The sequence below is a fragment of the Zonotrichia leucophrys genome, chromosome 4 (genome assembly GCF_028769735.1).
Source record: "Zonotrichia leucophrys gambelii isolate GWCS_2022_RI chromosome 4, RI_Zleu_2.0, whole genome shotgun sequence".
In the NCBI taxonomy this organism is placed as follows: domain Eukaryota; kingdom Metazoa; phylum Chordata; class Aves; order Passeriformes; family Passerellidae; genus Zonotrichia; species Zonotrichia leucophrys.
This window is the reverse complement of record NC_088173.1, coordinates 64,745,300-64,764,955: the sequence shown is the minus strand read 5'-3', so window position 1 is coordinate 64,764,955 and position 19,656 is coordinate 64,745,300. Positions and strand designations below refer to the sequence as shown.

Here is a 19,656-nt window from a genome sequence, read left to right as displayed (position 1 = left end):
CCCGCCTCCGCGGGCCGACCAAACTCCGAGCAGAGCCAAACTGCGGAGTGAACTCGGGACCGGCCCGCGCAGGGGCTGCGCGCCCGCGCATCCCCCGCGCCGGGCAAAACGGCCAGAATTGCCACTTTTGGGAGATTTGGCTTTTTTGGTTTTTTCCCCCATGCCTGGAGCAGGATCGGAGCCGTGGGAAGAGGTTTCGGCCGGGGGAAGGGGGACACGCGGAGGGGAGCGGAGCTTGCGCGGGGTGGGAGAGGAGGGGGAGGCTTCACCTGTGCTGCCCCCGCGGGCCGGGATCCGCTCCGCCGCTGCGGGCAGGGCTGGTTCATTCATTTAAATAGGAAAAAAAAAAAAAGGAAAAAAAAGGAAAAAAAAGGAAAAAAGAAAACCAAAAGAAGAAGAAAAAATGAGGAATTTTAAAGGATTTTTGAATTTTCTTTTTTTAGTACGGAGGGAACCCCCCCGCCCAGCCCCGCGCAGCCGGAGCCCTTTAGCCACAAGTTCGCGGCGCGCCGGCGGGAGCGGCTCCAGTCCAGTTTTTCGGGCGCTCTCTGCGTCCTTTTGCCTCCTCTGCCTCCCCTTCCTGCCCCATCTCCCCGTGTCCTCCGCTGCCTCTCCTTGCACTCCCCTGCCCGTCCGTACCTCCCGTGCCTCCCCCGGCCTCCCCTGACTCTTCCTGGCTGCCCCTGTCATCCCCCGGTCTCCTCTTGCTTCCCTTTGCTTCCCCTGCCTGTCCTTACCTTCCTCTGCCTCCTCTTCCTCCCACTGCCCGTCCTGTCCGTCCCTGCTCTCCCCATCCTATCCCGACCCATCCCTACCTTGATCTGCTCTCCCATCCCATCTCTACTTTCCCCTACTCTTCCATCCCGGCCCTGCCTCCTCAGGCTTCCCCATCCCGGCCTTTCACTTCCATCCCATCCCGGCCCTGCTTTCCCATCCCATCCCTACATTCTCTGCCCTCCCCATCCCACTCCTGCAATCCCTGCTCTCCCTATCTCGGCCCTGGCCTCGCATCCCATCCCATTCCTGCATTCCCTGCTCTCCCATCCCATCCCGTCCCATCCCGGCCCTGTTCTTCCATCCCATTCCTGCAATCCCTGCCCTCCCCATCCCGTCTCTGCACTCTGCATCCCATCCCTGCATTCTCCATCCCGGCCCTTCTCTCCCATCCCATTCCCGCATTCCTTGCGCTCCTAATCCTATCCTGCCCTCCCCATCCCGGCCCTGCACTCCGCATCCCGGCCCGGCTCTCCCATCCCATTCCTGCATTCCCTTCTCTCCTATCCCGGCCCTGCTCTCCCATCCCATTCCTACAATTCGCGCTCTCCCCATTCCGGCCCTGCTGTCCCATCCCCTCCCATTCCCCGCATCCCTTCGCCCTGCTCCCATCCCGCCCATGCCCCGCAGCCTGCCCTCCCTCCCGGCGCTGGGGCTCCTCCGGCGGGGCCGCGCGCCCGCGGTCCCGCCGGTCCCGCCCGCCGCCGGAGCGGCCGCGCGGGGCTCGGGGCTGCGTGGGCGCCCGCGGGTGGGCGGCGGGGCGGGGGCGGAGGGAGGGAGGGAGGGGTGCGGGCCGCGGGTCCGCGTGTGTGTGCCGTGCCCAGGGGGAGGTTTCTTGCACACGCACACACACACACACCGCACACACGCGCGCACCCGCAGGACCGGCCCCGCTCCGGCCCCCCCCCCGCTCCCGGCTCACACCATGTTCCAGCCGTCCGCGAAGCGCTGCTTCACCATCGAGTCCCTGGTGGGCAAGGACACCCCCCTGGGCCCCGAGGACCCCCCGCGCCCCGCCGCCCTCGCCTACCCCGGCCCCGCCGCCGCCGCCGACGCCGCCGCCTTCGCCCCCGGCTTCCAGGGAGCCGCCGGCCGGGCCCTGTACGGCAGCGCCGAGCTCGTCTTCCCCGAGGCCGTGGGGCACCCGGCGCTGCCCGTCGGGCCCCCCCAGCTGGGGGGCTCGGCCCTGCCGCACCCGCACCCCTTCTTCGGGCCGCAGCACCGCGACCCGCTCAACTTTTACCCCTGGGTGCTGCGGAACCGCTTCTTCGGCCACCGCTTCCAAGGTGAGCGGGGGCCGCGGGGGGCGCGGGCCGGGCCCTGCCGGGGCCCCGGGGGCTGCTCGGGGGGCCCGACTGCACCGCAGGACCTGTTGCTGCCGTGCCCGCACGCACGGCCGGGGCCCCGGGCGCTCCGTACCGGGACCGGCGCCTCCGAACCCCCGGTTCCTCCGAACGCCCCGTGCTTCCGAGCACCCGGTGTCTCCGAACACCCGGTGCCTCTGCACTCCCGGTGCCTCCGAGCCCCGGTGCCTCTTCATACCCGGTGCTTCCGAGCGCTCGCTGTCCCCGCACCCCCGGTGTCTCCGCACCCCCGGTGCCGGTGCCTTTCACAGCCGCGGCCCCGCAGAGTCCCGGCCGAGCATCGCGGAGCTCCGGGGCACGGGACCGGCGCCGCCGCCTCCGTGCGCAGCCGAGCCGGGAATTTGGTTTTCTCCTTCCCGGGAACGAAGGGAAGGATTTCGGTGCGGTGGATCTCGGCTGCGCAGAGAGATGTTTGTTTGGTTCTGTGAATTTTCTCTCGATCCTTTTGCTTCTCTTTATTTCTTTCTTCTCTTTCCTTCTCCTTCTTTTTCTCACTTTCTTGTTTGGCTTCCTTCGTTCTTTCTTCCCTTCGTTCATTCTTTCTTTCTCTTAATTTTCCGATTCTGCCTCTATTTATTTATCGTTATTTTCTTTCTCTCCGTTCCTTCCTAACATCTTTCTTTTCCTTTTCCTTTTTGTAGCTGCGTCCTTTTCTTTCCTTTTTCTCCCATGTTTTTTCTTTCTCTTTATTTTTTCCTTTTTTTTATTTTTTCCCCTCTCTCTTTTTGCCTCTCCGTTTCCCCTGCACGCCGTCCCCTCTGTCCCGCCGCGGTGCCGGGGGGTCCCGCAGCCCGGATTAGTTTTATCTGCTCGGCACCAACCCCTCGCTGTTCCCCGGGGCTCCGCCGGGGATCGCGGCCGCTGCCGGCGGCGCCCGGGGGCTCCGGCCCGGCCCCCTCGGCCCCGGGAGCGGCTCCGGGTCCCCCCCGGCCCCGAGCCCGGCCCGCCGCTCTCCCGAGCCGTCCCTCTCTCCTGCCTTCTCTCTCCGCCTTTAATTTTCTCTTTCTTCCCTCGTTTTCGTTTCTTTCTACCTTGTTTCGCTCGCTTGCTTTACAGATTTCCTTCTCTCGCTCGTTATTCTTTGCTTCTTTCCTTCTTTCCTTCTTTTTCTTTTCTTTTTCTTTCCCACTTCTTGTCTCTTGCTTTCTTTCTCCTTTCACTTTCTTTTCCTTCTGTTTTCCTTTCTCTTTCTTCCCCTTTTAAAAATTGCTTTCCCACTTTTCTCCTCTCTTTCCGTGTCCCCTTCCCTTTTTCTTTCTTCCCTCCACTTTTTTTTTTCTTCCTTAGTTTTCCTTCTCTATTTTTTCCTGTAATTTTCTCAGTTTTCCTCCTATTTTATAATTTCTTTTTCTCTCTATTCTATAATTTCTTTCTCTCTCTTGGGATCAGTTCTTTCTCTGCCTCCCACCTTCTCTTCCTCCCTTTCCCCTTCCTGCTGCTCACCCCGTCCATCCCTTCTATTTATTTCTTTCTTTCTCTCCCTGCCCTCCCTTTGGCGCCGTGTCCAACCCCACCGTGGGGCTGAGACGATCCAGAACGTAGCACAAAACCGGCAATTTCAGGGTGGGGAAATCTCCCAAAAATCCCCCTTTTTGTGCCCTTGCCGAGTCCCAGGGCCTGGCAGGGACCCCGAGGGGGCCGCGCTGAGCTCTGTGTGTGCCCGCAGGGAGCGAGGTGTCCCAGGAGAGCCTCCTGCTGCACGGCCCCTTCGCCCGCAAGCCCAAGCGCATCCGCACGGCCTTTTCCCCGTCGCAGCTGCTGCGCCTGGAGAGAGCCTTCGAGAAGAACCACTACGTGGTGGGAGCCGAGCGCAAGCAGCTGGCCAGCAGCCTCAGCCTCTCCGAGACACAGGTACTGCCACCCGCCTGTCCCTCCGTGTCCCTCCTGGCCGTCCCATCGTGTCCCACCCTGTCCCAGCAGCGGCCCCAGACCCGCACAGCGCTCCCATATGAAACCCCAGCTGGGACTGCCCAGGACCCCCAGAGCCTGCAGGAGTTCTGGGGCTCCTCGGGGTGGGTTTGGGGTTTTTGTGATTCAGCTTTTGGTGCTCCAGGAGCTGTGGCAGGTTTGGGGTTGGGGATGTGGCTCTGGTGTTGTCCCGCTCTCCGGAGCGCTTTTGCGGTGTTGTTCCTTGCTGGTTTGGGGTGTTTTCCCTGGGAGCAATTTAAGGGTTTAAAAATCCATCTAGGAAAGGAGCAGCAGGCTGAAGGCTTCCCTGGAAAGCTGGAAAACCGTGGCTGAGCCGAGCAGCTCCGGGTCCGTGCACCAACACCCGGGATTCAGGATGGGTGTGAGACGGTGCTGCCGCAGGGCGCTGGTGTTGGATGAGACTTTCTGGGATCAGAACAGATATTTCACAGGAATTTAGATGTAAGGAGACCCAGGAGAAGCATGAGGATGATAGGAAAAGTGTACAGAGCTGGGGGAAAATACAGGAGCTGGGGCTGAGCATCTGAGTGTCCGAGCGCGGTGTCCTGGTAAGCGGCTGTTCCCAAACGCTCCAGGGGAAGGAGTTTAATTTCCCAGGAAGAGAGAAAGTTTTCCACAAATTCTGGTGAGGTGGTTGGGCCTGTGTGCTGAATTAATTGAAATTTTAAGCTTAAATTTAGTTGGGAAATAAAGCTGGAGCCGTGGGTGTACCCGCCTGGCTCATCCTTGCCCAGGCTCTGCCAAACAAAACCTCCAGACGCGTCCCTGGGAGCAGGAACTTCCAGGGAGGAAAATGTCACCAGCAGAGGACAGAGGAAAGGAGCAGCTGTGGGTGTCGGGAAGCAGGGATTGAGCCCCCCAAAACCCCGGGGTATTTGGATCCCGAGGGTGAAGCTGCCTCAGCTCACGGCTCGCGGGGCTCAGCGCTGACACCGGCTCAGGGCCCTTCCCGCTGCTGCCGTCACCTCTCGGGCCGGAATGGGGAAAAAAGAGAAAAAAAGGACAAAACCCAAAGGTCAAAGAACAGCCAGGAACTTGTCAGGGTGGAAAGGGCAGCTGTGGGATGCCCCAGGGGCAGCTTGGCCATTCCCTGGCCTTTTCCAGCGCTGCCTGGAGCCTGAATGCAGTAATGCCATTTCCCGGGGAAGCGCAGCAGCGGCATCCAGCCCAAATCCCAGGGAGGTTTCAGGGTGCAAAGAGGCCACGGAGATGTTTGAAATTTTCATTTTTTGGGTGCTGCAGGGTGTTCGGTTGTGTGGTGTTTCCATAATTTTTGGAAGCTGATGCTGCTGGCAGGGAATGAGCGCGGGGAAGCAGCGGCGGGGCCGGGAAAGGCTCCACGGATCCATCCGGGAACAGCACCCGGCTGTAGGGATTCAGCCTGCAGGGAAATGCTTTTCCTTTCTGTTATATGGCTTTGGAAAAATGATTTTTTTTTTAATCTGTTTTATTTACCTGGAGGGAAATAATTTCAGAGTGCCGAGGGTTTGGGGACAGCTGGGTATTGGGATTGGAGAAGTGGGAAAGCCAGGGGCTGGTGGCTGTGCCAAACCCAGGATATTATTACTATTATTATTACCATTATTATAATTATTACTAATTAAATATTTAGTGATAAATCCTGCATGGAATCAAATTCCCATGGAAAACCAGCCTGCTTTACCCATGACACTCATCTTGGTCTGACACTGGTGTGTTTTCACCTGGAGCCCCACATCTGAACCCACAGTTTGGGGGTTTTACCATTTTTTCACGGATTTAACAATTCCCAGAAGGGTTGCAGCTCATGGCTGTGCCTGGCCCTATTTCCCAGCTGCTTTTCCCCCTGGAAAATGGAATTTTGCCCCCTGGCTATGCCAGCTCCGGGTCCCCAGGCAGGGAGCAGCACCTGGAGCAGCCCAGGGCAGGTGAGGAGAGTTCGGGTCCTGCCCAGCACCAGGAAATGCCGTGGGATATGGGCTGGGGATGGTGCAGGTGTTTAACCCCTTCCCAGCTGCTCTCCTGCCGAGGAGCTGCGTTAATTTGGGGTGAGGTTGGAACGACAGGCCCAGAACAGCAAAATCAAAGGGGCCAGGGGAGCAAAACGCAGCTCAGGGCCCTGAGGGAAACTCAAAAGTGAGATCGGGGTGGAGAAGGTGCAGGGAGGGCTCTGAAGGGAATCTGGGATGGTCTGAGCAAGGGGAACCCTGTGATGGGGACACAGGGGTGTGACACAGGTGACATCGAGCTGGGCATGTGAGGGGGGGTCTGGGCAGGGAGGGGGCACTGGGATCAGCAGGGATCCTGGGCATTGGGGTCAGCAGGGATCATGGCACTGGGATCAGCAGGGATCCTGGGCATTGTGCTGGCATTGGGATCAGCAGGGATTCTGGGCACTGGGATCAGGGGGGATGCTGGGCACTGGGATCAGCAGGGATCCTGGCACCGGGATCAGCGGGGATCATGGGCACCAGGATCAGCAGGGATCCTGGGCATTGGGGGTGCTCTGGGATCAGCAGGGATCCTGGGTGCTGTGCTGTCACTGGGATCAGCAGGGCCCCCATGCCCTGTGGGTTCTTTGGGATCAGCAGGGCCCCGATTCCCTGACAGGCTTTGGGATCAGCAAGGACCTCAGGCCCTGTGAGTATTCCGGGACCAGCAGGGATCCTGGGCACTGTGGGTACCGTGGGATCAGCAGGGCCCCCATGCCCTGTGGTGCCCAGGGCTGTGCCAGGCTGGGATCTGGGATGTGTGCTGGCAATGGGACGAGCTGGGGGCACTGTGCTGTGTCCTGCTGGGTTGGGCATGACTTCACTGGTGGCACCAGGTCACTTCCCCTGCCTTGGGAGCAGCCTGGGCTGGGAAGGCGCTTCCCTGGGTTCCTCTGGCACAATGGAGCCCAGAATTCCCAGCAGAGCCGCTCCCCCAGCTCATGGGGCAAACCCCACTCGAGGTCTCCAATCTACATTCCCTAAATGCAGGGCTCTCCCTGGCAGCTGCAGAGGGAGCTTGGGGTGGTTGTGCAGCCACTGTGTGTCCCAGTGTCCCCTCACAGCTTTGGGGTGACTGTGGACTACCTGAATATTCCCTCCTGCTTTTGGGGTGATTATGGAGTTCCTGGATATCCCAGTGTCCTCTCACAGTTTTGGGGTGATTATGGAATCCCTGGATATCCCCTCCTGGTTTTGGGGTGACTATGGAGTTCCTGGATATCCTGCTGTCCCCTCCTGGTTTTTGGGGTGATTTTGGAGCCCCTGGATGTCCTGCCGTCCCCTCCTGGAGCTGTCCCTGCAGGGATGTAGCAGCCCTGGCCGGGGGCTCGGTGCTGGCTGTAATTAATAATTAATAATTAACAGGCAAATGCCTAGGAATCACAGGAGGAGAAAGATGCCCAGATAGAGCTGCAGAGCAAGGCCCAGGGCTGGCAGTGTCCCCTGCCCTGAGAGCTGGCCCCAAAAACAGACCTGAGAAGTTTTGGGGGTTTTTAGGGGGAAAGTCCCCGCAGGAACAGGCAGAGGTGCGGCGATGGCACTGGGGTGGTGGCACTTTGAGTAACAACCCGGCACAGGCAGTGTCACCCTGCGACAGCGGGGCTGCTCCCTGCCTGTCCCCATCCAGGGCCACCCTCACCCTTTGTGTCACCGCCTGGGGAAGCTCCTCAGGGATTTTAACTGTCCCCAAGTGGGGATGGCAATGCCACCCTGGGGCTAGAGCTGATCCCCCAGGTGACATCAGATGTCCCGGTGGCAGTGGTGGCCCTCAGAGCAGGGCACAGCTGGGAATGTGGAGGGAAACCGGGACGGGAGCTGGGCTTAGGGACAGGACAGGGATGCAGGAGCCACCTCGGGGACTGTCCCTGACCCATCCCTGTCCCTGTCCTGCAGCAGGATCTCGGGGTGGGAGGTGACAGAGTCAGCCCCGGGAATGGCGGTGCCGGGACCTGGCACAAACACCCGGCATGAGAAGGGTTGATTTGGGAAGGGATAAAACGGAGAAGGGTTAATTTGGGAAGGGATCAAACCCCGGGCTCGGGGCTTTAGAGCGATTCCTCCGGAGCTCGGGGCCAGCTCGTCCCACGGGGATCTCCCGCAATTCTCCCGCCGTGGCTGCGGCCTTTGGAGCGGGGGACGCGGCCGGGAGCTTCTCCAGCCCGGGAACATCCCCGCTCCCAGCCGGGAACCCCGGGGAGCCCGCAGGAACCGGACCGGGCCGAGCCGAGCCGAGCCGGGCCGGGCCGGGCCGGGCAGAGCCGCCGCTCCCCTCCCGCCCCGCTCGGGCACGGATTTAACTGCTCGGACACATTCAATGATTTAATCGCTTTGTGCCTCGGTTCCCCTTCCACAATTCAGGGATAAGGCGACTTCCCCGCTCCCGGAGCTTTAATTAAAGTTTGCAAAGTGCTCCGCGGCGCCTGGATGGAAGGCGCCAGCCCGGCACGGCTCCGGGAATGCCCCGGAGGTGGGGAAAGCAATGGATTGTGTCCCGGGATTGTGTCCCGCCGCCGGGAGGAGCCGTTCCGAGCCGGGACAGCCCAAAGTCAGCGGCTGCTGCTGGGCTGGCCGCGGCTCCAGCGAGTGCCGGGCTGGGATGGGAATGATGGCCTGGGATGGGAATGCTGGTCTGGGATAGGAATGATAATCCGGGATGGGAATGCTGGTCTGGGATAGGAATGATAATCCGGATGGGAATGCCTGGGATGGGAATGCTGACCCGGGATAGCAATGCTGACCAGGGATGGGAATGCTGATCTGTGATGGGAATGCCTGGGATGGGAATGCCGGCCTGGGATGGGAATGCTGGCCCAGGATGGGAATGCTGGGATGGGATGGGAATGCTGATCTGAACTGGGAATGCTGGCCCAGGATGGGAATGCTGGTCTGGAATGGGAATACCGGCCCCCGAACTGGCAATGCTGACCCGGGATGGGAATGCCTGGAATGGGAATGCCGGGCTGGGATGGCAATGCCGGGCTGTGCGATCCCGGGGAGGCTCCGGAGCAGGGAGCGGGGCCGTGGTCGGTGTTGAGGGACGGCGGGAAAGCACCGATGGTCCCGGGATCGGCTGAGCCGGACCAGCAGCTGCAGGACACGAATGGCTGCGGGAGAAAGCTCAGCCTGAGCCGGGCCGGGCCGGGATGGGCTGGGCCGGGCTGGCAGCGGCGGCCAAGCAGCGGCACCTGGTGCTGCGGACCTGGGAGCCAGGCAGTGTCCGCAGCCCGCCGAGGGCATCCTCGTCCTGCCTGGATGGAGGTGTGGGGATGGCCCCTTATCCCACCGGGGGAATCCTGGTTCCCACCTGCAGCATCCACATCCTGCACCGCTGCCTGCAGCATCCCATCCCACTGCCACCCCTCAGCCCCCATCCCTGCCTGCAGCACCCAGCACTGCTCCCTGGGGCATCCTCTCTGCTCCCTGCAGCATCCCAGCTGCAGCAGCCCTCACCATCCCAACTGCCACGTCCTGCATCCCACTGGCAGCATCCCACATCCCATAACCCTGCCTGCAGCATCCTGCATCCCATCCTGCAGCCCTGCCTGCACCATCCCACCTGCAGTGTCCCTCACCACTGCCTGCAGCGCCCCTCCTTCCCAGATGGAGCATCCCATAACCCTGTTTGCAGCATCCTGCATCCCTCACCACGGCCATCCCCCATCCTGCATCCCATATCCTGTATCCCTGCATCCCTGCCTGTGCCATCCCCATCCCCATCCCTGCCTGTGCCATCCCCATCCCCATCCCTGCCTGTGCCATCCCCATCCTGCATCCCTGCCTGTGCCATCCCGCCCCCCTCCATGACCCCTGTCCCTGTGAGTGCCCCCAGCATCCCAAGGTGCCCCTGGCTGTGTTGCCCTGTCCCCAGTCCTGGCCCTGAGCCCAGCCCAGCCCCTGCTGCCAGCGCTGGATCCAGGACTGTGGGGTGGGTCAGGGTGGGATCCCCAGGGATGGAGACTCTGCTCAGGCTCCTGGGACAGGGTCTGGCACCAGCAGAGCAGGAAAGGTCTCCTGAAACCTCAGTGTGGTCAATTAATGATGGATAATTGGGATCCTGGTCCTGGCTGGAGATTTGGGGATGGCCTCGAGCGTCATCCCAGTGTCACTGGAGCCATGGCAGTGGCAGCTGGCAGCAGTGGCAGCTGGAACAGGGCTGGCTTTGGCTGCTCACCCGTTCTGTGCCAGTCCAGGCCCAGCCCAGCTCGGGCTATGGGTGCTGTAAGCAGTGTCACCTGTGCTGTGAGCAGTGTCACCTGTGCTGTGCTGAGGTGTCACCAAGTGTCCTTCACACCCCTGTGTTTCTGCAGGGCTGTGAGGTGGCAGCAGCCACATTTGTGCCACATTTGTGCCCCGTGTCCCACCTTGCTCTGGGAAACTGAGGCATGGTGGGGTGTCTGTGGGAGTGCTCCTGGAGGGACAGGGACAGGGACAGGGATGGAGACAGGGATAGGAACAGAGGCATGGACAGGGATAGGGACAGGGACCGGGATGGGACAGGGACGGGGACAGGGATGGGGATAGGGATAGGGATAAGGATAGGGACAGGGACAGGGATGCGGTCGAGGACAGGGACAGGGATAGGAACAGGGACAAGGATGGGGTTGAGGATAGGGACAGAAGTAGGGACAGGGATTAGGATAGGGACAGGGATAGGAACAGGGACAAGGACAGGGACAGGAATAGGGACGAGGATAAGGATAGGGCCAGGATCAAGGACAGGGACAGGGATGGAGATAGGGATAGGAACAGGGGCATGGACAGGGATAGGGACAGGGACAGGGAGACGGGGATAGAGATAGGAACAGGATCAGGCCCAGGGCCAGTGTGTCCCCTCCCCAGGGAATCCCGAGCCTCCTCCCCGTGCAGGCCCGGCCGTGTGTAGCCCACAGGCGCTGTGTGTGTGCTGCAGGTGAAGGTGGGGTTCCTGTTGCAGGGGAAGGTGTGGTTGTGGTTCCCGTTGCAGGTGAAGGTGTGGTTCCAGAACAGGTGTGGTTCCCGTTGCAGGTGAAGGTGTGGTTCCAGAACAGGTGTGGTTTCTGTGTGCTGCATTGAAGGTGTGGTTCCTATTGCAGGTGAAGGTGTGGTTCCACAACAGGTGTGGTTCCCGTTGCAGGTGAAGGTGTGGTTCCAGAACAGGCGGACGAAATACAAACGGCAGAAGCTGGAGGAGGAGGGCCCCGACTCGGACCAGAAGAAGAAGGGCTCGCACCACATCAACCGATGGCGCCTGGCCACCAAGCAGTCGAGCGGGGAAGACATCGATGTCACCTCCAACGACTAAGGCAGGGCCGGGCTGCAGGTGCGGCCAGCATGGCGAGCAGCCCGCGGCGCGCAGGGGGGACCCCGGCGGCGGCACCCACCGCACTCTAGGGACGCTCTAGGGACACTCTGGGGACACTCTGGGGACACGGCCACGCCGCCGCCGCCGCCCGCGGCCTTTCCCGGGGCCGGGGCCCGCGCCCGTTCCCCCGCCGCCCGGGGCCCCCCTCGGAGGGGCTTTCGGGGCGCTGCCGCCCCGCCGAGCAGGGACAGGAGGCTGCCAGGGCGGCCCCGCAGCGCATCCTCCCCGCGCTGCGCTCCTGAGATGCACCCACCGCCTCCGAGCCGAGGCTCCGTGCTCCAGCCCTCCTCATTCGCCTTTTTATTCTCATTTCCCCACCATTCCCCCCCCTTATTTTCTCATCGTTTGGGTTTTTTATGACGGTTTGTTTTAATTTATTCTCTCAGCCCGTGCCCGTGTGCGTGCGTTCCCTCCCGTAGGTAGCGGCTGTAGTGAGTGTTACTGCGTGGAAATAAAGGAAAATCCTGCTGGAAACTCACCTGGACACCTGCGGGGTGGGGACAGAGCCCCGCGCGGCGTGGGGACAGCGGGGACCCTGGGGGACGGCAACTGGGGGGCATTGGGAGGAACTGGGGGGCACTGGGAGGTGTTGGGAGGAACTGGAAGTGAAGGGACAAGCGGAGTTTGGTGGCTCCATGGCGCTGGGTGAGGACAGGGGTGTCCCCTCGGGGGTCCCAGAGGTGTGACAGGTAGGTGGGGTGTCCCTCGGTGTCCCTGCGGGTGTCTCTCAGGGTCCCACAGGTGTCACAGGTATGCGGGGTGTCCCTGGGGGTGTCCTTGGCTGTGTCCCCGGGGGTCCCACAGATGTGACAGGTTATGTGGGGTGTCCCACGGTGTCCCTGGATGTGTCCCTGAGAGTTCCACAGGTGTGACAACCATATGGGGTGTCCCTGGGGGTGTCCCTGAGGGTGTCCCCGGGGTCCCACAGGTGTCACAGGTATGTGGGGTATCCCTGGGTGTGCCCCCGGGGTCCCACAGGTATGTGGAGTGTCCCTGGGGGTGTCCCTGGGGGTGTCCCCAGGGGTCCCACAGGTGTCACAGGTATGTGGGGTGTCCCCTCGGGGTGTCATAGATGTGACAGGTATGTGAGGTGTCCCTGGGGATGTCCCTGGGGGTGTCAATGGGGGTCCCACAGGTGTCACAGGTATGTGAGGTGTCCTCTCGGGGTCCAACAGGTGTGACAGGTATGTGGGTTGTCCCTGGGGCTGTCTCCGAGGTCCCACAGGTGTCACAGGCAAGTGGCAGCTCCAGGGATGGCAGCCCCACACCTGCACAGGGATTGGATGTCGGGAAAGCTCCCGAGCTGCTGCAGTTCCCTGTAGATCCCTCGGGAATGTCCCTGCTGGGATGGGACACCCAGGGTGGCCCCGCTGGGACCCCCCAGTTGAGGTAGCTCAGGGGAGAAAGGTCAGGAGCCCCTCCCAGCTTTTCCTGGAATTGGGGGAAAACACCTATAAATAGTAAAACAAAAACAAAAACCAAATAACCAAACCATATATATATATGAATTATATATATATATATATATATATATGTAAAAAAAAAATATAGCACATATACACATATATGCACATGAATAAATCATATGCATACAAATGCATATATAATGTGTATATTGTGTTTTATAATTTATATTTTATATATATGTATTAGTATGCACACCGTATATTTTGTATGCAATATGTATATATAAAATATAGATTGTGCTTTGTGAGGTCTATATTATATATAATAATATCTATTTACATATTTTAAAATATATCAATTGGCTTATATATTTTATTATATGTACTAGATGATAATTATATATATTATGCCTATAATTATACATATTTTTATAGTCTAGCATTATACAGATTTTGCAATTATTTATGTATAATTATATACAAACACACAAAATCCATCATTCCTGCTGTTGGGAAAGGCCCCTCCCCACACCCAGGGAAAATCCCCATCCCCAGCAGATTCTTCCCTGGAGAGCCAGCCCATAATAACCTGTCCTTAGAGGGGACCTTTCAATCCCGACATTCCCTCTGGAATCGCACACGGAGCTGGGAGCACAGCCAGTGTGTGACCTCTTTTATTGTGACAATCCAGGGGTGACACGGGGACTCGCGGGCGCTGGCGACGCAGGGGTTAAAAACAGACAGAGCCGGGGGGGTCCCGGGGTGTCCCTGGGGGTGTCCCAGGGTGTCCCAGGGGTGTCCCAGGGTGTCCCAAAGGTGTCTCAGGATGTCCCTGGGTATCCCAGAGGTGTCCCGGGGTGTCCCCAGGGTGTCTCAGGGTGTCTGGGATGTGTCCCACGGGTTTCCCAGGGGTGTCCTGGGGGTGTCCCAGGGTGTCTCAGAGGTGTTCTGGTAGTGTCCCAGGGTATCCCTGGAGTGTCCCAGGGGTGTCTCAGGGTGTCTGGGATACATCTAGGGGTGTCCCAGGGGTGTCCCCGGGAGTTCTGAGGTGTCCCAAGGTGTTCTTGGGCATTCCAGGGTGTCCCCAGGCTGTCCCTGGGTGTCCCCGGGGTGTCCCGGGGTATCCTGAGGGTGTCTCAGTGCCCCAGGATGTCCCAGGATTGTTCAGGGTGTCCCAAAGGTGTCCTGGGGGTGTCCCAGGGGTGTCCCCAGGGTGTCTCAGGGTGTCCTGGGGGTGTCCCAGGGTGTCCCCGGGGTGTCCTGAGGGTGTCTCAGTGCCCCAGGATGTCCCAAAGGTGTCCCAGGGGTGTACCTGGGTGTCCTGGGGGTGTCCCAGGGTGTCCCCGGGGTGTCCTGAGGGTGTCTCAGTGTCCCAGGGTGTCCCAAAGGTGTCCCAGGGGTGTCCTGGGGGTGTCCCTGGGTGTCCAGGGTGCCCACCCCGCTGGAAGACGTGTTGCTGGCAGCTGCCCTCTCGTCATTCCCGGGGGATTCGCTGTCAGCGTGTGCTCAGACCCAAGGGTGAGTGGACGCCCAGTGTGGAATAAGCCATAAAAACCAGTAAAAAGCCCAAAGTGGTGTTTCCTAAAGGGACCTGGGGACACACCCAGAGCTGGGGACAGCCACCAGCACCAGGACTCCACATCCCAGCCTGAGAATGTCCTCAGAGCATCCTAGGGGATTGATCTGTACCCAGAGCTCGGCCCAGGGGGGTCTCACACACCCTGGGACCCTCCACGCTCCTCCCAAGGCCATCCCAGACTCTGGATCTCCATCCCAGCCCTCCAAGAGGAGGGGACAGCCCATCCCTGGGGCAGGTGGCATTGCCAGGGATGTCCCAGCATCTCCTGTCCCCGGGTGGCAGCGTCCAGCATTGGCCAGGTGACCCCACAGGGACCTCCTGCCATCCTGCCAGGACCTGGCACAGCCCAGGGAGGGGGCAGGAAAAGGAGGAACAAGGGAAAATGGAAGGAGATGAGCTGTGCCCAGGCTGGAATTGGGACACCCATTGGGACATGGGTGACACCACCCTGGGCTTGTCCCCTGGCTGTCCCAGGAGCAGCCACCAGACCCATCCTCCAGAGAGACACTCAAAACTTCTCACTGGCACCTCGTGCTGCAACCTGGTCCTCGTTATTCCTTAATTAACATTGCCAAGAAATCAATTAAGTGCGCCATTTCTAATTAGATGCTCCAGGAGCCGACGGTCTCGTTATTGTTCTGTGCCGAGGGAAGGGCTCGATGTGAGCGGTGCTGCCCAGTCCCTCCCTCGTTCCTAATTACAGCAAACCGGGAATGCAGCACTCGGGGTCCTTCCCGAACACAGGGCTCTGCTCTGTGCATGAGGAGATTAATTAGTGATTAAATGAACGTGCAGAGTGGTGCCATTGGCTGGGCCGGGGAGCTGCCTGGCACCGCTCGCTGGCCTGACAACCAAAACACACGTGGAGCCGTGGCCTGGCCTGTGTCCCGGCCCCAGAGCTGCTGGAAGGGCTGAGGGGGACATTCCCTCGTGGGACATTCCCTCATGGGACAGTCCCTCATGGGACATTCCCAGGTGGGACATCCCAAGTGGGGCATTTCCATATGGGACATTCTCACATGGGACATTCCTATGTGGCATTTCCATGAGGGGCATTCCCACATGGGGCATTCCCACAAGGGGCATTTCCATGTAGGACATTCCCATGTGGCATTCCCATGTGGCATGCCCAAGAGGGACATTCCTGTGTGGGGCATTTCCATGTGGCATTCCCATGAGGGACATTCCCATGTAGGACATTCCTGTGTGGGGCATTTCCATGTGGTATTTCCATGTGGGACATTCCTATATGGCATTCCCATGTGGGACATTCCCATGTGACATTCCCATACGGGAAAGTCCCATGTGGGGTATTCCCCTGTGGGCCATTCCTGTGTGGAACATTCCCATGTGGAACATTCCCATGTGGGACATTCCCATGTGAGGCATTTCCACGTGGGGCATTCTCATAGTGACATTCCCATGTAGGACATTCCCACGTGACATTCCCATGTGGGACATTCCCATGGGGCATTCCTGTGTGGGACATGCCCACAGGGGACATTCCCACATGTGACAGTCCCACGTGGGACATTCCCACATATAACATTCCCATATGGAATGGTCCCACATGTGACATTCCCATGTGACATTCCCACATGTGACATTCCCATTGCTCCCACCACAAGGGCAGGGACCAGGAGCTCCCAGCTCTGGGGCTGCCCCAGGAGGGATCCCAGCCTCGCTCTGCCTGGCAGTGTCAGTGCCTTGGGAGAGGTTCAGCTTTGGGGCTGCTGAGCTTTCCTGGTGCTGGAATCACTCCAGGTGGGTTCAGCTGGGGACACTGTGATCTCGGTGTCCCCATGCTGGGATGCCCAAGGACTCTGGGTTCCCAAGGGTTTGGGAGCACAGGGCCACCACAGCGTGCTCCTCATGCGGAGCCCTCGTCCTGCTTTGTCACCAGGCTGGGGACAGCGAGGGGAGGGCAGCACCCAGGGACCTGCAGTGTCCTGACTATCCCAGGGACACCTGAAGTGTCTTGATTGTCCCAGGGACACCTGCAGTGTCCTGATTGTCCCAGGGGGATGCACGTGGGTTTTGGAGGTGTGGGGACAATCCCAGGGTGTTCAGGGCCACCACAATGTGCTCCTCATGCAGAGCCCTTGTCCTGCGTGTCACCAAGCTGGGGACAGCGAGGGGAGGGCAGCAGAGAGGGACCTGCAGTGTCCTGATTGTCCCAGGGACACCTGAAGTGTCTTGATTGTCCCAGGGACACCTGCAGTGTCCTGATTGTCCCAGGGGGATGCACGTGAGTTTGGGAGGTGTGGGGACAATCCCAGGGTGTCCAGGGCCACCTCCCCACCCCAGACCTGCAGGGACTGTGGATGAGCCCTCCCTGGCAGGGGTTTGGGATGGGATGAGGTTCCAGGGCCCTTCCAACCCAAACCATTCCAGGATTCCCTGCTGCCAGAGGAGGTGGAGAAGGGAATGAGCCCAGGGCTTGGTGGCTCTCCCCAGCTCCCCCAGCAGCTTCTGCCCAGTGCTTTGGACAGGGCCACAACACTTGGAGTGACGTTGGGACAAAATCTGGGAGGAACCACTGCTGCCAGGGTGCCAGGGGCTGGCAGAGGTGACCCTGCCAGGGAAGGGCTGACTCAGGCCCGGGGTGTTCCACTGCTCAGCACAAACCCTGCCGAGCTGACTGAGCCCCTGTTGCTGCCACACAAAGCCAAACAAGTCTGACGGGGTTTGTGCGGGCAGACACCACCCCAGACTCATTTAGGGCCTGTCATTGTCACTTGTGTGTGATGGAGCAGCTGCCTTTGAGCCGAGGCAAGCTCACAGCACAGCTCCTCTGACATCCCCAAGCTGTGCCCAGCCCCTCCCCAGGATCAGCCCCTCTGCATTCCCCAGAGCTGCCTGGCTTTAATAACCCCGGGTCTCTGCTCTGGATGGATCCAGCCCCTGCTGACGGTCACTGCATGGTCACTTCTCCACCTCCTCTGGCAGCAGGGAATTCTGGAATGGTTTGGGTTGGAAGGGCCCTGGAATCTCATCCCATTCCAAACCCCTGCCAGGGAGGGCTCATCCACAATCAGGACACGGGATGGGAGCCCTGCTAACGATGTGTGATCCCTGCAGGTGATGGGTGTGCAGGGAAAGCACCCACAGCCTCTCCCACCACGGGGAAACAGGGATCTGGCTCTTTCCCCAGGCAGAACCTGATCAACCCCTGGCTTTCCTTGATGGCAGCAGGGCCCAGGCTCCTTCCATCCACTGGGAATCCCTTGCAGGTACCCCCAGCTCAGACACCATCCCTGGGCTCTGTGATCACCCACAACTCCAAATTCTGCTCCCTCCCCTCTGGTATGTCACAGCAGAGCTCAGCCTCCATCCCTCCCTCCTTCCCCCTGCTCCAAACAGAACCCTGGGTACTGCTAGCATCCATGCTGCCCTTCCTGGGCACTGCCACATCCCTGCTCCCATTCCTGGGCACTGCAACATCCCTGCTCCCATTCCCTGGGCACTGTCACATCTCTGGGCACTGCCACATCCCTGCTCCCATTCCTGGGCACTGCCACATCCCTGCTCCCCTTCCCTGGCACTGCCACATCCCTGGGCACTGCCACATCCCTGCTCCCCTTCCCTGGGCACTGCCATGTCCCTTTTCCCCATCCCTGGGCACTGCCACGTCCCTTTTCCCCATCCCTGGGCACTGCCATGTCCCTTTTCCCTTCCCTGTGCTCCCCCTCACTGCTGCAGGAGTTATCTGTCCCAGGGTGCTGCCAGTGGGACAGATGGCCATGGAAATGTCCCCAGCACAGCTGTCACCTCCTTGTGCCCTCCCCCAGCCCCAGCTGGGGTGGGACCATCCTCTGGAAGGTGCATTCATCTCATGTAGTGCATTGAGGGACTGCCCTGGGCCCAGCCCAGCCTGTGCTGGCCCTGGTGTGACCCAGAGCAGCCCCAGGGGTGAGCAGGGCTCACTCTGGGTTCCCAGCAGTGTTTGGGACCAGGAGCTGTCCCAGAACAGCAGCTCTGAGGGGCCTGGAGCTGCCCCTCCTGTCCTGCCTGCTGAAACCCACAGCATTCACCCCCTGTGTGCAATTCCTGCTGATTTACACCAGGCAGGGCAGGAGCAGGGCCCTGAGCTGCCCCACGGGGTGGATCCTTTTCCTGTGGGTCTGACCCCACACCTGGGGGGCTCAGGCCTCCCAATTCCAGACATTGCAACAAATCCATCAAGTACATTCTGTGTCAGTGGGGATTTGGTTTCTCCTTTCCCCCCCCTCCCCAACCCCACAAGAAATTGGCATTTGAAGGGTAAGAGCCTGTGCCACCCCAACACCACCATGGTGCCCTCTCCATGGGATCCTGCAGGGACATGGAACCTGCAGGGATATGGGTCCTGCAGGCACACCCTGCCTCTGGAATGTTCTGCTGGTGGCCATGCTCCAAATAAACCTGAGGGAGTCCCTCAGGGTCGTATTTTGGGGTGAATTTTTGTTGAATTTTGTGAGATACCAGAATTTGTGAGGTACCAGAAAGCCAAACTGAGCCCCCAAAATTGATGCAGTGTGGGGGTGACTCAGCTCTCCCCTTTAACCAGCCCAAAGCTTGAAAGGACAGACAGACAGACAGATGTCCCCAGAGGGCAGTGTCCCCTTGGAAGGTGCAGTGGCACAGCATCAGCTCAGTACAGCTGCCAGGACCTGGCTTCAGGTCCTTGTCTGCACCAGCACAGGGACTTGGGCAGAGCTGGGTGTGCTGGGTGGAGGGGCTGGAGAAATGGGAGAGAGAAGAGGAAGAAGAAAGAGAAAGAAGAGAAGAGAAAGAGGAAAGGGGAGGAAGAGAAGAGGAGAAAGAGAAAGAGAAAGAGAAAGAGAGAAAGAGAAAGAGAAAGAGAAAGAGAAAGAGAAAGAAAGGAAAGAGAGGAAGAGAAAGAGAAAGAGAAAGAGAGGAGAAGGAGAGAGAGAGGAGAGGAGGGAGAGGAGAGGAGAGAAGAGAGAGAGGAGAGGGAGGAGGAGAGGAGAGGAGAGAGGAGAGAGAGGAGAGATGGAGAGAGAAGGGAAGAGGAGAAGGAGAGGAGAGGATTCAGTTGAGGGCGCCATGATCCTTGTCTCACTGCCTGCCCAGCTGGGGATTGATCCAAACTTAAACCCCATCCTGTCCTTAGACACCAGCTCAGCAAAGCATGGCTTAGCCAACCACCTGAGATTAGCAGCACCTCTATCAGAGGGTGCTGGGTGGGACAAAGCCCCCTCAGGGCTGTGCAGAGGAACAGAGCAGCTCCAGCACCATTTCTGCTCCAACACTCCATCCATGGGCACCTCAGCTTTCCAGGATCTTGAAA

General features: G+C 59.6%; 1 protein-coding gene and 1 long non-coding RNA gene across 2 annotated transcripts; one reads left to right on the top strand and one right to left on the bottom strand.

Moving 5' to 3' along the window:
- Positions 1 to 1,699: 1,699 nt before the first annotated feature.
- LOC135447501 (homeobox protein EMX1-like) lies at positions 1,700 to 11,728 on the top strand. Its single transcript, XM_064712428.1, has 3 exons — positions 1,700 to 2,060; positions 3,805 to 3,989; positions 11,151 to 11,728. The coding sequence occupies exons 1-3, from the start codon at positions 1,700 to 1,702 to the stop codon at positions 11,316 to 11,318; spliced, it is 714 nt and encodes a 237-aa protein (XP_064568498.1). The 3' UTR covers positions 11,319 to 11,728.
- A 1,714-nt stretch (positions 11,729 to 13,442) lies between these two features.
- LOC135447122 (uncharacterized) lies at positions 13,443 to 19,129 on the bottom strand. Its single transcript, XR_010440006.1, has 2 exons — positions 16,579 to 19,129; positions 13,443 to 16,520 (listed from the first exon to the last, which is right to left on the bottom strand). It is a non-coding gene; the product is annotated as an uncharacterized LOC135447122 (long non-coding RNA).
- Between the last annotated feature and the right edge of the window lie 527 nt (positions 19,130 to 19,656).